This window comes from Cupressus sempervirens, chromosome 7, assembly GCF_028749045.1.
Source record: "Cupressus sempervirens isolate cs-2001-9-10 chromosome 7, ASM2874904v1, whole genome shotgun sequence".
NCBI lineage: Eukaryota > Viridiplantae > Streptophyta > Pinopsida > Cupressales > Cupressaceae > Cupressus > Cupressus sempervirens.
In genome coordinates this window covers 470,224,208-470,243,561 of record NC_143124.1, presented here as the reverse complement: position 1 = coordinate 470,243,561, position 19,354 = coordinate 470,224,208, and the positions used below count along the sequence as shown (strand labels likewise).

Genomic DNA, 19,354 nt, shown 5'->3' with positions numbered 1-19,354 from the left:
TTTAAAAAGTCAATCGATTAATCACAGTCAAATTTGTATTTAGAATGTTAAATAGGAAGCATATATTATCACTTTTATATTGAGAAATACGTAGGGGAAAAAAATTGTAACTGTATTTTTTTTGGTTCTTTATGTGAGGTATAAAAGTCAAAACTACACTGATCTGAAAATAATATGCATTACGTTTCATATTCATTTTAAATCATAAATTTTAAATAAATGAAATATGTACGTAGAGATTATAATGTACAATTAATGTATTTATTTATTAATTTGAAGAAAATAAAATAATTAAAAATATTCTTTTTATATTTTTAATTAATTAAAACATATAGTTAGTGCTTTGTTCTGATTCCTGCAGGGCTTTAAAAAAATTAATTTGTTTATTCAAGTTAATTCCATTTTAAGTATAGTAGAAATAAATTTATTGGCTATTGCAAATAGTTTTAGTAATAGAAAGATAAATTTGACTCTTAAGACAAATGGCAAAAGCATTGGAGTGGTGTCATAAAGATATTTCATTGAGACATAATGTGTCAAAGTTCTTGCCAATAATTGAAAAAGAAGGAAAATATAGACTTAGAAAGGAAGGATATAAAGATATAAAGAGAGAGCTAAAAGAGAGAATGATATATTATTATAAGGACAAGTAAAGGTAGAATGATAGAGAGAGTTGAAGGGAATTGAGAAAAATATTAATAATTATATTATTTTAATAAATATATAAATAATAATAAAAATTATATTATATGAATGAACTACTCATTTCTACCAATTAAATTATAAGTTGAAATATTAAATATTTGTTTTTAAAAAATTGTTGATTATTTAATTCAAACTACCAAAATATCTAGTAAGTTTGACAGGTAGTATTAGTTTTACAATTTGTGAAATGGTATTAAAAAAAAAGGACAAAACTGTAAAATAGTAGCTAGTAAAACATAGTGTAAACTTACAGAAATAACATTTTACAATTGTCAAAAATAAACATCAATCTAAAACTAATAATAAATATATTTAAAATAAAAAATAAAAAATAAAAAATATTTAACTCTATATTTGAACTTGGTAAGAAAAATAGATTGTGATAATTAATATTGATTAGACAGTCATTTTTGTTCAAAGATGTTATGTGAGGTGGAAGATATTTATGATTTTTTATTTTGAAAAATCTAATCAACTTGTCACAAATGTGAAAAATATAAAGTTGTAATTAATGCATTCATGATAGAGTTGTTAGAAAATATTTGTATTTTTGTTGAAGAAAATTGAATTTTCTCCCTACCAAAAATAGTATGGTCCAATAGAATGAATGAAAAATGTGATTTATAAAATAATGAAAAATTAGAAAAAGATATAAACATTTGAAGTTTCTTTTAATCTTTAAAAAATCTATGAATTGATTGGTCAATTGAATTGAAAAAGTGAACTGAATGAAAGCATTAGTATCATGCGTTTGGTAGGAACTAATAATAGATATTTCATAAATCTTGAAGAGAAAGGAGGAGGAAAAATTTTCTTTGAAGATTATGGCAACTAATGAGGTTTCTTGGAACTAAACAATTTTCATGTATAAGAAATGGGGAGTTTTGTTCAAAATTTACTTAAAGAGGCATAAGAAAATTTGTTAAAAAAAATTGTGAATCAAATTTTAGCTTAAGATATGCATCAAATGGATTAGTGGTTAAAGAGAAACAGATAGAAGCTTTATGAATTCACTTAATTAAGATTGACACAAATGAGTGGGAAGTAACTCCAATCAAAACCAAGAGGGGCAAGCCTCAAAATAGATCCAAAAAGAAAGAGGTTGATAAGCATTACATGGTAGGTAGTCAATATTCACTAAAAATGGGGAGTTTATATTTGGGTTAGAGGAAAGTAATTAAATACAAGGAGAAAGAAAATAGTAAGGGCTCAAAATCAATGTGAGTGAGTAAAGGGGAAAAATAAAATAAAATATTAGTGAAGAGAAAGGAAAGAATAGTGGCTCAAGAAGAGCCTTCTAGTACTTCTTTCATATTGAAAAATGGAGCTAAAACAAACAAGTTACACCCCCTAAAAGATTAAAGACAACATCAGATGTCAAGCTCAAAAATAGACAACAAATTAGAAAGGACTCCGAACAATACATTCACAATTGTCTCTATATTTGAATCAACTTTCCAAGACTTCTTTTAGATTGAAAAAGGACCTTTGTATGCTTGAGTTATCACCAAAATATTGATAGGGCCCTTGGAATGATTAAAAATAAATTAAAAGCTTCAAAAAGAGTTAATGGGGGCTTAGTTTAAGCACACCTAGTCCCCATGCGACCATGGGCAGGGCTAGGAGGAGTTGAGGTGGCTTGGTGATGGTGGAATTGGGCGGAGGTGACCCTACGGTGGTAGAACCTGGCAAAGGTGGCTTGTGAGTGATAGTTGAGCAGGTGCTAGGTGGAGGTCAAGTTGAAGTTGAGGAGCACTAGTGCAAAGCACGAAGGCTAGGTACACTCACATGGATAGTGGAGCACACACGTCTCTTGGTGGTGAACTAGTGGCACCCTACCCAAAGAGGTTGTGTGGTGTTTTCTATAACACAAGCATTAATAATAACATTTTTGTTTATTTATTTATTTATTTTGAGAAAATTGCATTGAAATACATGTCAAAGGTCATACAACCTTGGTATGAAAAAAAAAATTGCCTTCTAGGTCAAAGTTGTCCAAAATCAACAAACTCTATCTAAAAATAAGGCTTTTCACGCCCTCTGAATCCAATTGTGAGGTCTATTTGGCCTCAAATTGCTCCAAAAATTAGAGACCCCCCTATTTTCACATTGAAAACCCAAAAAATGTCATATATGTTCTATCAAAGCCTCGTTCTTGTTTTCATTCAAACAAGAATAGGTAGCCACATGCAAGGCTCTAATACTTAAAGTCATCTAAATAATTTTCATATGGACATATGGGAAGTATATAAACCCATGTCATCCCAAAGAAATACAAAGGATTGTAGCCTACAATTCCTAGGCATTAAAACCATGAACAATAATTTATTGAAGGAAATATAGTAAGTGATATATTTACAAGGTTAATGAGGTGATCGTAAAGAGTATAAGGTGCACTTTTAACATATATTAGACAAACCATTAATTAATATGAATGGAAAAAATAATCCATACATGTTGCAAAATACCAAAGACATATTCCACCCAATATAATTAAAAAGAGGCAACAAAGAATATATTATGTGGGGGGTATTATGATCAAGCTGAATTATTACATAATTTCAAAGAAGCCCTGAAATTTTAGGTGTCAATAGGTAACTCATAAAGGGCAACTTTAAATATTTTCTTTTAAAATTATTTACTCCATGATTATAATATATATGTGTATGAATTTAGACATTTTAATTAATAGTAATAATGTTTTACTATGTTTTATTGAAATATTTATTTTGTATAATTATAGAATTTCATGATATGATGTAACTAAATGTTAAAATAATATTTGAATATACGAAATTGCATTATAATGAATAATTATAGTATGTCACGATATAATTAAATATCAAAATGAAAGGAATGGTAATCAAATTGAATAGTGAAGAATTCATCATAATGAGATAATCAACATGATTTCCTTTGTAAGGAATATTTGATCATTTTGTGTCAGTCCTCAGTCCATGGGACTGACACCATGGAGATTAAGGGGATCCTTATCGTGGGGTATGTAAGGCATTAAAGTCTCTGGCTTACCACCATGACTAGGATTAATAGACAATCTCCATGTACCAAAATATTCTGATTGTAAACATATACATATATGATTGGCCTTGGATAGAGGATATCTCGTCCAAGAAGAATCTTTATGGGTGCATTCTAGAGAAGACAACCAAATAACTTAGGGTTAGGAAACCTGATCTAAGACATCATTAAATTTGAGTTTAGGATAGAGGGTGGAATAATATGGTTAGATTTATTATTTTTAAAATTCTAACGTTTATTTTGTATGTATTACTTGTCCCAAACTAACCTTAATAATGAGGACATTACATCGAAGGTGAGGAGGCATATCAATAGAAAGGAAAGTGAGGGCGTGGGGGTTGAGATTGAAGCATCCGGTCTTCTGTAAAATATCAACCATATAGTACTGCTCAAATTCAATGCACTTAATCATTAAACATTTTGATGATTAAGCCAAAACTAAGCCCATTTAACTTGCTAATCTGATTATAAAACCTTCAACAAACATTGCAAGTTATGAACCATTTTTTTATAGTAAATACAAGATATTAACAAGGAAGCATCAAAGTTCCTTCCAATAATTAACTAAAATAAAAGTAGAGATATATGATGGAAGTGAAAATAGACAACCAAATAACATAAGGTTAGGAAACCCTAAGTCAGGAGCACGACAGTTTCATATATGTCGATCCCCAAATTAGGCGCACTGACAGTTTCATATATGCAGATCCTATGTGGTTGTCGGGTAAAGCTAAATATGCATACCTTGAAAGGGGTTGTGCGGAAGTTTGTCTCTGCAACTGCTCTTGCATTGCATATTGTTATGATCCCTACAATCAGCACTGTCAGATCTGGTCGAATAAAGGTGATTTACAGGACACTTTGGTCGGTGGGTACACGCTGAAAATTGGTGTGCGCAACGACGATTCCTTTGTAGGCTCCGCTCAATCACCCTCCCCCCACTACAAAGCAGCCACTATAGTTGTTCCACTACTTTCAGTGCAGCTTGTCATTGATTTAGTTTTCACAACTCTAACACGGCGGAGGCGTCAGTCAAGATCGAGTACCCAAAGTTGTGCAGTTACGTCGGATGCATTAATGCTCAGAACGTTCAGTTACGAGGAATTGAAGGCCGCAACCAGGAATTTCAGATTTGAACTGGGGGCCGGTGAATTTGGCTCAGTGTTCAAAGGAACCCTAACAGACGGTATGTTTGTAGCCGTAAAGAAACTGGAGGATTCGAAACAATGTGAAAAGCAATTCCGGGCAGAAATCAACTCCGTGGGAATCATAAATCATAAGAATCTGGTGAGGCTTAAAGGGTTCTGTGCACAAGGATCACGGAGATTACTGGTTTACGAATACATGCCCAACGGCTCTCTAAATTCATTCCTTTTCACCAATAATTGCAAACGCCAACCGAACACACTGGATTGGAGGACTCATTTTGAGATTGCAATGCAACGACCGCATAATTCACAGCGACATAAAGCCCAAAAACATTCTGTTAGATGAGAATTTTATTCCCAACTTGGGGGACTTCGGCTTAGCAAATCTTGTGGGCAGAGATTTCAGCAAGGTGCTGATGACTACGAGAGGAACGAGAGGATACTTAGCTCCCGAGTGGGTTTCTGGCCTTCCCATCACTTCCAAGGTTGATGTCTATAGTTATGGCATGAGTCTCTTGGAAATCATGTCAGGTAGAAGAAATATGGACTTCACTGTGAAAGAATCGAGCAGGTATTACCTTCCAGCCTGGGTTGAAGAGCAAATTTGTTAGAGGAACATGAAAAACATTGTAGACAAAAGAATTGCAAGTGATGCGAATGTGGAGGAGGTGAGAAGAGTTGCTCTGGTAAGTTTCTTATGCATCCAAAATGAAGAGAATGTGAGGCCAAAAATGGCACAGGTGGTGTTGATGCTTGAAGGTAAGACAGAGGCTCCCGCCCCACAAATTTCAGCCGTGATGGTTAACCAACGAGAAGACCGGGAGGACAGTCGCAGCGGTAGCGAAAGTGATTGTATTGTTTGTTTGAATTGTGGAGGGCTTGGTCAAGCTTAAACACAGTACAATTTTATTAAAGTAGTGAGCAAACATTTTACATATTCATCATTCAATACGAGAATTTAAAGATTTAAAATTGCATAAACTTCTAAATGTAAACTTAAAAAACTAGTGGTGTAATGTTCTATTTTCTTTTCTATCTTTTTTAATTTATATTTTATTATCTGTGTATGAGGGGGGAGAGCAGTTTATATTTGAAAAATGAAGTGTTATTAAAAATCTTTCGATTACAACAACTTTGTACACAAGAACATTATTAAATGTAATATTCAACTTTATAATCAATTGAAAATTAAAGTTAGATTGTGATATGAGTTTTCAAATAGAAATAAATTTTTTTAATGTACATAAATTTTATAAGTGGTTCTCTATATTTTTTGTCAGTGTTACACACTTTCAAATCTCTTGAAACCTCAATAAAGAGTAGATGAGAGCTTAATTGGTTTCAAAAAAACTTAAATTACATTCCTCACCCCATATATTTTGATCGTTAGTGAGTAGTGAGAAGTATATGCCTCACATGTTGGGATGTAATGTCCAATGGTCACATGAACATTCATCACACACCCCACCCCACATCATCTCTTTGTATTGAAGAACTATATATAAATTACTAGATGCAATTTATGTATGTAGTGTATCATATATTTTGAATGATAAAGTGATTCCCTACTTAAGAGTGCATGTAGGTAATTGTTGAGCCATTGTAAAATAGTTTCCATGTTTTTTTTTCCTTTTTTATATCTGTTTCTTTTCTTGTTATAAATTTACACTTAGTATCAAAGCCTAGTGAGATTGAGCATATATGGAAGAAAATGAAGTTAAATTTAACATTGACAAATTTCTTAGCAATTTAGAAAAGAAATGTATAGTATGTGAAAGTTGAAAAGAAATGTCTTATACATAGGCGGGATAGTTTGAGAAAAGAGAAAGACTCACCTAAATAAATGAGCAATGTTGTGTGTATTTATTACCCCAGTGAACATGTAACTATGACATATATTTAGAAGAAGAGATGGCCAAGTGTGAGATGAGTTTTAGGCTTATTTCTCTATGTAGAAGGTAGAGATAGTTCATGATTCTAAGAACAAAGGAGATTTAGAGAATGTGTTGTCAAAGTCAAAGTATAAATTATTGTGGACTTTTCCTCCCAAGTTGAGGGGAATTCAGTTTGCAAACAAGCAATGAAACATAAAGTTATGGTGGACGCTAAAAGGAGAGGCATGCATATCAACCAAGAAGAGGGTTAATATGCCCAATTTATTGCTCATATTAGAGATGAGAAAGCACATAATTAGTTGATTTTGCCTTTTGAATAAGGAAGAGGTCAAAGAGTGTGAAGCATTTAATCTCACAAGTGATTCATAAGTGAGAGAACTTTGAATTAGATTGATTCACCTTGAAAATATGGAAGATGATGAGTTTGAAATGAAAATTTGAAGGATATGAAGAATTTAAGGTAATGGCTAAGAAATTTTTAATTATAGATTTTGAAAGAAAACTACAAGGAATACAACTGATGATGACAATGCTCATAGTGAACAAAACATCTCTTGGATTTTTCCTTCAAATCTACAAATTGATCATGACATTTTTCTAAGATGAGACTACAAAATAAATTGTATACTCATTGATATAAGTGACTCAAAAGGAACACGTGGGAGTATGCTACCAAGGAACTCCCTTGTTCATGAATTGGGAAATTCAATTCCACCATGTTGCAATAACAAGCAATAAAAATTAAATAAAATGATGTGTGGTAGTAACATTATGTTTGTTATTAACAGAGTGGGAGGTAGAGTATTAGCCTCATTGAATTAGATAAAAAGATTTAGTTATTGCAACTCAAAGGTTTGGAGAGAGGAAAACCTTAGGGTTTTGAGGTTTTGGCAAGGTTTACAAAGTAATCATTCATAGTAATAGACCTCATGTCACTATGAAAATTATCTTTTAAGAAACCAATGTAGGAGTGAAATACTTCACACCATATATTAGAGATCATTGAGAGAACCTTCTTTAGGAATATTTTATTTAAGTGATGATTGCTATTGTCTTTTAACTTCTATATGTGATATTCTTTTTATTAGGTATTACTATTAGAAAAATAGAACACCAATTTAAAAACAGAGAAACTAACATGAAGCTTGTTTCAAGATAAAGTAAAAATAGGTTTTGAAAGGACTCGAAACCTTGTACAATTAGACAGAAAAGATATATCAATGAATGATCTTAATACAACTATGGATCACCACCCAACAAACTAGAGGGACACGATATGGCTCCTAACAAGAAGGCTAAACAACTAGCCTAGAAATAAACAAAAGACCATCAAGATTTACATTTTGGTCTAGTCTTTTGAGAATGTAAAGACATATGAAATGAAGGTTTGGAGGATTTGATCTTTTTTGTATCCTTTAATTTTTCTCCATCCATCCTCCACCTTATTAGTAGCCATTTGCCAATCTAGAGATAAACTTGAAGAACTAGGCTAGACCACAAGAGTATTCATAGGGGGGAAAGGGGTAGTAGCACTGCTAACCCACAAAACCCTTACAAAAGAAACATGGACCTCAATACCCACAACAATAGGAAAAAAGATAGTTGAATTAGCACTAGCAACGATGTTTTGGATAGAGTTAGCAAAAAAAGAAGGGACAACTTTAACATTATGAACCAAAGTTGCCTTATAGACAACATATGTATCATCAAAGACAACAACAATATCATCTACCAAAGAAAGATCATTCTAAGATGAACTACCCACCCCATCCCTTTGTAAGTGCACCAATATGGTGTACAAAAACTAGACATCCTCGAAAATAAAAGAAAAAATTTCAATAACCCGATCGAGTTTTTGAAAATTCAATCAACTTTTTTGAAAAGTGAAATGTTAGCCAGGATTGGTATCCAAGCCTAGCCATTATACATTACAATAATCGATCAGGTTTTGTAAACTATATATTTTTACTGTTGTCCATGTTTGAGGGCATTTTTATACCCTCAAAAGACAATACCAGTGTGAATTGTGAAGGAGACCAACAAAACCTAATTGGGTTTACTATAAAAACAATTTCCAATTGCATCTCCATCTATGGTACCCCAAAAACAAGGTAAGTCATCATTCTATTTGTCATTTATGTATTTTTTATCAATTTTTTTAATTTCATTTTGTAATTTATAAGTTTTGTAAATATTTTTAATTTTTTTAAATATAGATGCATCAAGGAATCCAAGAAAATGAGGGAGAGAAGAAAGACCAGCTCCTACACAATCAAACCCTCCATCCATCATGACATAAGAATAAAAATATCCCCCCATTGTGACACAACCGCAAAACCTATTGAAATTTGATTGAAAGATATCATTGTTTAGATAGAGAGATTCTTGAAGAAGAATGTTTTCAATTATTGTTTTGTCACTAATGTCAAACCTGCTATTTTCTTGAGAGACAATTTTTTATAAGATCCAAGTACTACCACTTAGTTGATTAATGAAGAGGATTTAATCATTAAGTTGTAACAACACCACCTAAGGGAAAGGTTGAATTATGATTATGTAATGAATTACAAGGAAGAGTTAAGACAATGGTGAAATAATGTATTGATAATATACTTGAAGACACAAAGGTTGGCTACACTTAGAAACTCTAGAAGAACAAGTTATACTAAGATTGGCTACAAAGCTTGACCAAGTTGGTTAGTAGGAGCTGAGCAAAGTTAGTTCATGCCCAACAGAATATCAGTTAGTGCTAAGTAAAATAAAATTCTAGTGTGAGCTGAGTAACATAGTTGGTGCTGAGCAAAATGTAATAGGTGTCAAGCATTAGTAAAATGTAGTTGATGCTGAGTGAAAATGTAATAGGTGCCAAGCAACATAGTATGTGCCGAGCATAAAAAATTCAACAATGTTGAGCTGCTACATTATTTGAAAAGTCAAAGATTCGCCAAATTTGAGCTGACAAGTTTATTATGTTGAATTTTGTGAACAGGGTGAAAGATGAGGATGATGAGATGGTGGTACAAAATTTAAGATTCACCACTTTTAGGTGATTACAAGTGGATTCTACATGAAGTTTATAGAAGAAAAAAGATGTGGTGTAGATACATTGTATCATACCTAATCCATTAAAACCCTAATTTTGAGGAGGGAAAATAGAGGGGGAAAAGAATTATAAATTCTTCCTTAAGGAATTATAAGTCATGAAGCAAAGTGATTGGTTAGAGTATGTGGTGTCTATTGGCGCTCAAAATTGTAGTCCAAATTTTGAGCACTTTTGAGAAAATTGAGCCCTACAAACGCTTTAAAATGCATTCATACTCGACTATACGTTTGAGACCTAAGAGGTGTTTAATGCTTCTAACACCTTCCATTTAGTGTGTCTATCCATTTCATAATGATAAAATGCCATTTTGAGCCATTTCGTGAAGTCTCATTTTGAGCATTTGTCAATTCTGCATTTTCACCTGTGTCAAATCGTGATAGGAGGCTATGTTTGCAATTGAATATCTCGCACCCTAAAATGTTTTGTGACTTTCTGCTTTGGGAGTATCTAGTGTCCATACGTGAGAGCCTATGTTTCATATTTCGATTCATTTTGAGTCCATTTGACTAGGCTTTGAATTCCTCAAAGTTGGCAATTTACTATTGTCATGCTGATGCACTTTGCACATTTCTGGGAAGCCTTGTTTTACCTGCTATAACTTTTGACCAGTTGACCAAAATACCAAAATTACTTTTGCATTGCATTGTAGATTTCAGAGACTTGTTATGTTTCAAGTTTCAGCTCATGATGAATCCATTTGCACACTTTTCCAGGTCAATTCCATTTGCAAAAAAAGTTTTCTACCAGTACTTTTAATTTGCAAATTCCAAGTAGCCTACTTTGACTGCTTGCCGTTTGTGTCCTATTATTTTTCATGAGCCCAAATCACAGATGCATATTGTCCTCATGACAGAGAATCAATGTCCTTGTTTTTATTTCCTCATGTGCTCATTTTTCCAATTTTCAAAGCCAAATCCAAACCCAATTTATTGCTTTCTGACATGTTTTCTTGTAGGTAATTATGAGAGGTCAACTTTGATAGATAATATCATTTGACCTCGAATTATTCATGGGACAAGATTCAACACAATGCAAGTGTGTGGTACCGAGAGTCAATGTGCTAGTTTTTAGAGCCTGATCAGAGGTTTTGGTCAATTTTTAGGGCCAGTCAATGAACCTGTTGACATGAAATTCATAGTTTGCAAAATAATGGTAAACTTAGTTTAGAATGATTTTTCAGAAGGTTAAACTTGATTGAAATCAGTTTGAGATTATCAATGGGTCAGTTGGATGGTTAAGGTGTTTGAAAACAATTTTTTTTTAGCTAGACCCACTTTGGGGTCCGACTGATTTCTCCAGTTTGATAAAGCATGAAGGGGAAGAAAGTACTGACATTGGGCCTTCAACCCAACACCCATGATAACAACTTTCCAGATAGAGCACACAACCATTCAACACTGTATGTGTTTATCCTTAGAAGTGGAGTAAATACAACAAGAAGTGCCAAATAGTTCTAGAAGAAACTATAATGGAAAAAGATCGAGGATTCTCAGGATTTTCCTTGCTTTCTAAGCCCACAGATTTGACTAATTTTACAAAAGGAAAGATAATATGAAAACTACCACAGGGTTAAACTTGAAAACTATAATTTAGATGGGATGATGAATTGACAGGTGTGGAAAGAGTATAAGCATATTTGTCAGTGAAGCATACAAGATGAGCCCCGACAACCTTCTGGCCAGGCCTTATCTGGTATCAATCTTAGGACCCACACAGGTGCCAAATATGCTCATCTTATTATTAATTCGATTGGTTTTTAGCCTTTCGGTTTCCTTATTTCATGTTTTTCTTCCCAAGGGAGAAATGATAATTGGAAGCCAAAGCCCATGCCAAACGTAGGTTGAAGATAAAATGTTAAAAGGAGTTTCATTTAATATGTTAAAAAGCAAAAGGCAGATCAAACTACTTGCGGCAATGGATAACAACAGTAATATGAAAAAAAAACTCCACTAAAATGAGGTGAATCTGGTTAGTCAAGGCCGTAGCTAAATTTGATGTAGAGGAGTTGGCATGTAAAGGAGATTTGGTCAAAGACATTGGCCAGTAAAACAAGCTCCACACGCAAGGAAGCCAACAAAATGCCGCTGTCAAAGAGAAATTTAAAACAAATGAAGCTCATGGCATAAAAAGGATTAGAGGGAGCTCAACCCACGCCTATGCACAACAATGAATCCACTGTCTGAATGAGAAAATGCACCAAAAGGTAAATAAAATGACAATCGATGCCAATATAAGATGGGATCCAAAGCAATGAAAAAGTAGAACATGTGAAAGCAGCTCACCATGTATTTTAGGGCAGTCCACACGCAAGGAGCAGTGAGGCTATCCCACACAGCACATTTGAAAGGAGGAGGCATCTTCAGGAAAGAAGAGGGTAGTGAAAGCTTATCCACGTAAGCAAGAGCAGTACACACATAGTAGACCGCAAAGAAAATCATTCACAGTCAATAAAAGAAGAAAGAGCTCCCATGTTATACATAGAGCAGGCCCCGTAATGGAAGGAAACAACATGTTAAAAGAAACTCTCCATGCACAAAGTTTTCAACATGCCAATACATAGCAGACTATGCCAGTTAAGAACAGAGCCATAGCCTCACGTAGGTAGGGGAGCATTTTTTTAAAAGTCAAGGTCATACTCGCAATTCAAAATAGAATAAGTTCACGCCATTGGACAATAAACACAAAACATGTTTTAAAATGAATCAGCTCACGACTGTTAAAGAAGAACTTGCTAGTTAGAGAGAAAGTTTTAATGTAGATAAGACATCGTTTGAAGAGTCAAAAGTTGCAGACCCAAGAAGAAACCGCCACTTGTTATTCCTGTTGTTCTTTCCATAGAGTTTGGTCTAGGTGCATGGCCTGGTCATAAAAAATGCAACTAGATTTCTCTGCTGGTTGACCATTACTGGGTTCACTTTAAGATCAAAGAGCTTTAGCATTACAATGTAAACATTAATCCAGAACCTCCCAACAGTTGCAGTTACAACGTCATAATGGAAATATTTAAGCAGCAGGCGGATACTTTGAACATTGCAAAACCTGCACCAAATAACAAGGAGAGTTCCAACATTTTTAAACCATGGAGGGGACGACACAAACGGGCAGTCAATGCACATGAAAAAAATCCTGCGTTGATAAAAGGAAGCAATGTTCAGTCTAAATTATTTATCCCACATCGCTTGTAGATGGAGTCTTTTATGCTTTAAATGATATTCTTTACAAACTATGTGATGAATTAAGTAAAGAGCCTTTTGGAAAGCCTATGCTTATGTAGGTGGGGCCCACTCATTCGACCAATGTGGAGGTTTAAAGCATAAATTTTGAACAAATGAACACAAAGAGTTTGATGACATCACCAATGTTGCAAGTGACCGAAAAAGGTTAGAAAATCTGGTGCCTCACTACTTCGCCAGTAGTGACATAGCAAGTTGCTGAAAAACCTCCAAAATCCTATGAGAGTCAAAATGCAAGATGGGTCCTACTTCCATTACTAATCAACGAATCAGATCGCGCCAAGTGGCAGCGAGTAGGAGGTGATATGGTGAGTTCAGACCAGTTGCAATGAGATCGTGACACGTAGCAAATCGTGTGGATGTCGCTATCTCGTCAAGCGAAGATGCTCACTAGTTAGCCATAGTGAGATAGCAATGCTGATGTGGCAGGGATGATGTGGCAGTGATGTGGAGTTCTTGACCAACCACAAGGTGCCACATGGCATAGATTCTGAGGCAGGTTGTGATGTGGGAAGCAGGTCTAGAGACGCACTAGATCATGCCACGTGGTAGATTTGAGGGTTCTCATTAACTTGCTATAAGAAAGATGCAGGGAAGATAACATGGCAAAGTAGCGAGAAGATGACATGTGGCACTGATGAGGATGTCCAGTTAGAATGTGACACGTGGCACTGCTCAGGTCCGAGAAAATCAAAAGATGACATGTGTCAAGCATGGTCAAACCAAGTTTGACCCATATTCCCAGGAAGAAGGAATAGATTATGGGGAGACATTTTCCTCTGTTGCAAGTATGGAAGGAGTAAGAACATTACTTGAATATGCTACCTACAAAGGATACAAAGTCTACTAGATGGATGTTAAGTCTGCATTTCTGAATGGTATATTAGAAGAAGAAGTCTAAATAGAACAACAAGAAGGATTTGTGGATGATAACAATAGGGATATGGTATGTAAATGGCATAAAGAACTTTATGGCTTTAAATGAACTCCAAGAACATCATATAAGAGGCTTCACAAGTATCCTGTGAGGATTGCATTTGAGAGAACTAATGATAACAACAATTTGTATATCAAAACAAGAAAAGGTAAGGACATACTGTTATCTAAAATCTTTGTTAATGACATTATATTTGCAGGAAAAGATGCTCTATGTAAGGTGTTGGTGTAAATTAGTACTTTACTATTTATACTTACTTAAGTTTACTTAGGTTAATGCATTAGTTAATTACTTTGCATTATTTTATTATTTTTATTGTGAGACACTTAGGATTTTGTGCCACCTTGTGATTTGTCATGTTGACAACACAGGAGTCTAGACCTTATTTGAGCACATGGTGTCTACAACACTGTTTTGCATGTCCCACCCTTGTAGGCTTATCCTCTCATCACCGCACTTACTTCCGTGCTTAATGGAGGATAATCCATAACTGGTGGACATGTGCTTGGTTGTTTGACACTTGATTATGCTAACTTCTAGGCATTCTAGAAGCTCTCCTATTGCCTTTATAATCAGGCACTCCTAGTGTACTCAACATTATGCATAGAATATCATATTCTGAACATAGCAATGTATTCGGACATACTCTGATTAATTGATCATACTCTCTCCTTTGGTCTACTATGTGCTTGTGTTTGAGTTCTTGGTTCTTGGGTGAATTTTTCCCTTAAGCAAATTCTTACATGGTATCAGAGCTTGGAGTCTTTCTCTTCACAAGCTGTTTGAGACCTCTTGCTTCATCACCTTAGCCCAAATCCAGAGTGCTGCAAAAATTGGGAGCGTCCAGCATCATATCTGACCTCTCCATTGCATCCGGAACGCTGAACCGGTGAAAATCGACTATAAGCACGCCTACTTTGGCTCAAAGTCGACCGTGAGGCAAATTTTTTTTTGCAAAACGAAACCCGAAGGCCCGATTTGCAGTATGGGTATGATCATTTTCAGATCTGTGATTTAATTTATTTTCAGATCTGTTATTATTTCTCTGTTTTTCTTATCAATTTCGTGGAAATCTTTTGGCATTAGTCAGAGGAAAAATTTTATGCGCAGTACGAGCTGTCAAATCCCGTACTGCACATTTTGGTGAGATTTTGTATAATCCCTTTTCGCAGGTTCTATTTAGTACATCTACGGGTATTTCATTATAACCAGCAGCCATCACCGACCCCTGGCACCCGCTCGCCGAGCGGAGTCAATCCTCGCGGCCTCATCCAACAACCGGCACAGCGAGCATTTCCTCACCGATGGCCTGTCTTAGTTTTATCAACTGCGGATGGGTGTTTAAAAACACCACAGAGCCCGCCCACCCACCGAATGTGGGACTAAACAAATAAAAACCGGTGAACTCCAACCACATCCGATGTCGCTGTCTTACTCTTGCCCACGCGCTCAGAATTTTGGCATTCTGCAGCAAATCAGGCACCTCGACCTGATCTCCCCGCACCCGCCCGCGATCTGCAACAACTACAGTAGTAGGAAAAACCCGCATAGCCGATCCATTACCGCCCGCAAATTTGCAGGTTCCGACCACGCATTTTTCAGATCCCGACGACGACTAGCAGCTACATTGGCGGATTTCGAGCACCGCTGTTTCCACCCTTTCTGGCCCTGCCTTTATTGTCTTCCGTCGGTGGATTTGAAACTCTGCCCGCACAAGGAAATTCTGGTGTTGCAATCATATTCTGACGACTCTGTCTTACGAGCATTTTTTAGTGACCTGTGGTTTATAATCACCCGCCCAGCAATAAGCCACGTGGCTCCTTTTCATTACTCTTCGCATATTGCCACGTCGAGCCTGGTCAAACCACTCTGGTACTGCCACCTCACCAAGTGGAAACCGGTCGTCTTTGCCACGTGGACGTATAGTACAGACTGATGAATCACCTGCCACGTCAGTCCTTGCGCTGATTTTTGCTGACATCATCATTTTAGTGGGCTAAATTTGACGCCCGTTTGAATGTCATTTTCAAACATTTTAGAACTGCGTTGATGGCTGTTTGACCGTCAAATTTAACTTTGCAGTTTCTCCTTCAGACCCCTCTCCATATTGCTTTTCAATTTGGCAGTTTGTCTTCACGAGGTCATAACTCAGGCATCCAACCTCCGATTTAGGTGCAATTTTTTTTGAAATCAGGTAGAATTTCCTGAATTTTCCATTGGTGGTGTTGTTTTCTGGTTTTGGTACACAGATTTTGCAGAATTTGCATTTTTTGGCGACTGTACCTGCATAATCCTGCCTTTTGCAACTTCAGAAGCTCCGTACGGGCACCTCAGGTCACTTTTTCAGGTTCTATTTTTTTTGAAAGTGTGTATTTTTTCATCTACTTTCCAGATCTGAAGTCATATTTTAGGGTTGTGTGGACAAATTTCTCACTTTCAGAATTAGGCCTTCTTTGGCATTGTAAGCTTTCCTTCTTTTTCAAAATTCTTGTAACAATAAGCTACAGTGCTTAAGTGACAGATTTCAGCCTCATAAGGTAGTTGTAAAAGCCAAATTAGATAGTCCACTTTGGTCATTTTTGACAAGTGGCTCATTGTAAATGCACTACTTATAAAGTGCCAAAGCATCTTTTTTTGGGGGGTCTTTTGATTGAGTGAAAAGGGGGGGTGTGTACAGTGTTCTTGTGTCTCTATTTTGTGCTCTTCATTTCTGCATCATGGGTTTTAAATGTCCTCCTCTAACTTCACGCAACTATTCTACTTGGAAAGATATTGCATGGAGTAGATTAATGGAAAAAGGATATAGTTTATACATTGATGGTACAATTACCAAACCTACTGATGCTAAAGAACTCATTAATTGGCAAATTCAAGACCAACAAGCTTTAGGTGTTATTAGGAGTTGTGTACATAGCGATCTTCTCTTCCACATTAAAAATTGTTCAGAATCTAAGGAAGCTTGGGATAAACTTGAATAGTTGTATGGTAAAGTGGATGAAGAAAAGGGATTTCAGATTGAGGATGATCTACTTCTCTTAGATCCTAAGAATTATGACACAATTCAGGATTATATCATTAAAATTAATGAGTATAGGGCACTTCTTAAAGATTGTGGAAATCCCATGAAGGATGAAAGGTTAATACATCACATCCTGAAAAAGCTACCTCAAGAGTATGCCAACTTTGTTTCAAGTTTTAATACTCACAAGTTATCCATGGGATCTGCTTACTAGAAACCTTCCTTTGATGGTTTTGCAGACATGTTGATTGTTGAACAATCTCACTTGGTGGATTTTGGTCTTCTCAAGTCATCCAAGAACAAAGCCTTGGTGGCTAATGATGCTCAAAAATCTAGTCAAGGGGGAAAAAGCAACAACAAGAAGAAGCAGTGGAAGCAGAAAACACAATCTGAGACACAACATGAATCCTCTCGACAAGGCAGTTCTTCTTCAAACAAGAAGGGAAGTAATGACAAGAAGGACAAACTCTTTTGTGCATACTGTAAAAAGCCAAATCATGATGAGCATCATTGAAAAAAAAAAAGAATCGATGAGTTAGAAAATCTACTCAAGAAGAACATAATTCAAGTGCCAGGTACTTCCAAGGATTCTACTCCTAACTCTTCAAAGGGTAAAGGTCAAGCACTTATGGCAAACACAAGTTCTTCTTCGGAATGGATACTTGACTCAGGTGCCTCTTACCACATGGGTTCTTCAAAGCAAGATTTTTCTTCATTGAAGCAGTCTCAGGTACCACACATCTTCGTGGGAGATGATGCAAAAATGGAAGTTGAAGGGAAAGGACATGTTGAAATGGAAGATGGGGAGTTTAAAGATGTTCTCTATGTTCCAAATCTAAGTTCCAATCTCCTATCAGTTTGCCAAATCACTCACCTTGGAGATGGTCATAAGGTTGAGTTCCTTCCCGATTCAGTGATGGTGCGAAGTCTCAAAGATGATTCATTGGTAGCAGTTGGGAAAGTCAATGATGACAGGAGGCTTTATTCCTTTTCCCATTTTGTGCCTAAGAGTTCTTCTCAAGCCTTTTTAAGTCACTCACAGTCAAACAACAACTTATGGCATGAGCGGTTTGGTCACCTTGACTTTCGCTGTCTTCAGCAACTTTGCTCAAAACGCATGGTTAAAGGTCTACCCAACATCAACTTTTCTAAGGGGGAGTGTTCATCTTGTTCAGTGGATATGCATCTCAAGGAGAAGTATGATAAAGGGAAGTCTTCTCGAGCTCCAGTTGTTCTTCAGCTAGTTCACATGGTATTAGCAGGACCGTTTGCAATGACTTCCGTCAGCCAAGGCTACTACATACTTGCATTTGTTGATGACTTTTCAAGATTCACTTGGGTCTTCTTCCTTCATCATAAGAATGAAGTAGTTCATAAGCTTCAAGAATTCAAGGCTCATGTTGAACACAAGTCAAGGAAAGCCATCAAAGTATTAAGAGTGGACAATGAGAACAGATATGTTGACAGGAGACTTAAAAACTTTTGTAAAATTGAGGGGATTGATCTTCAGAACTCACCAGGATTTAGTCTGCACAAGACCGATGTTGCAGCTATGAGGATTAGGACTCTCAAGACCATGGCAAGTTGCATGATAAAGGCCAAGTCTCTCGATCCTACACTTGAAGTTGAAGCCGTTAGCAGTGCTACTCACATACTTAACAGATCTCCTCATCCCACCTTAGATGGAAAGACGCCTTTTGAGGTTTGGTGTGGCAGAAAACTAGTTGTGAGTCACCTTTGAGTCTTTGGTTGTCCAGCGTGGGCAAACCTTTCTTTCAGAAGCTGCAAGGCACAGACACCTAGGCCTTGTACCTTTATTGGTTATGAAGACAGTGTGAAGGCTTACAAACTTCTTGATCCAGACACATGAGATTTTTGTGGAGAAGGATGTTCACTTCGAGGAAAGTTCTCCGCGCTTGTCCTCTACTCCTTTCTGCACTTCATACACAGTGGAAACTGATAGTGACACCAGTGATAGTGCTTCAACAGGTTCAGATATGTGAGGTTTTGTCGACAGTTGCAGTGAGAGGTCACATCAGTCCAGTCCACGTGCTTATATTGCCACAGTGAAAGGTCCAACTCAGCATGGTACATCTTGTCTTCTAGCTCCAACTTCATTTGACTTGGGAGACAGACTTGAGGACACACATCTTCTCATTGATGATGATACTTCTACCATTGTTGCAAGGGCTCACTCTGACCCTCATGTCCATTCTCTACATGATCAATCTTCACAGGTTGGCGTGATTGTGGATCCTTATGAACAACAATTAGT

At 36.0% G+C, this 19,354-nt stretch overlaps 1 protein-coding gene across 1 annotated transcript; it reads left to right on the top strand.

The window, feature by feature from the left end:
• Positions 1–4,455: 4,455 nt before the first annotated feature.
• LOC149547574 (G-type lectin S-receptor-like serine/threonine-protein kinase At2g19130) lies at positions 4,456–5,238 on the top strand. The gene has a single exon (XM_089794147.1). The coding sequence runs from the start codon at positions 4,456–4,458 to the stop codon at positions 5,236–5,238; it is 783 nt and encodes a 260-aa protein (XP_089650273.1).
• Positions 5,239–19,354: the final 14,116 nt, after the last annotated feature.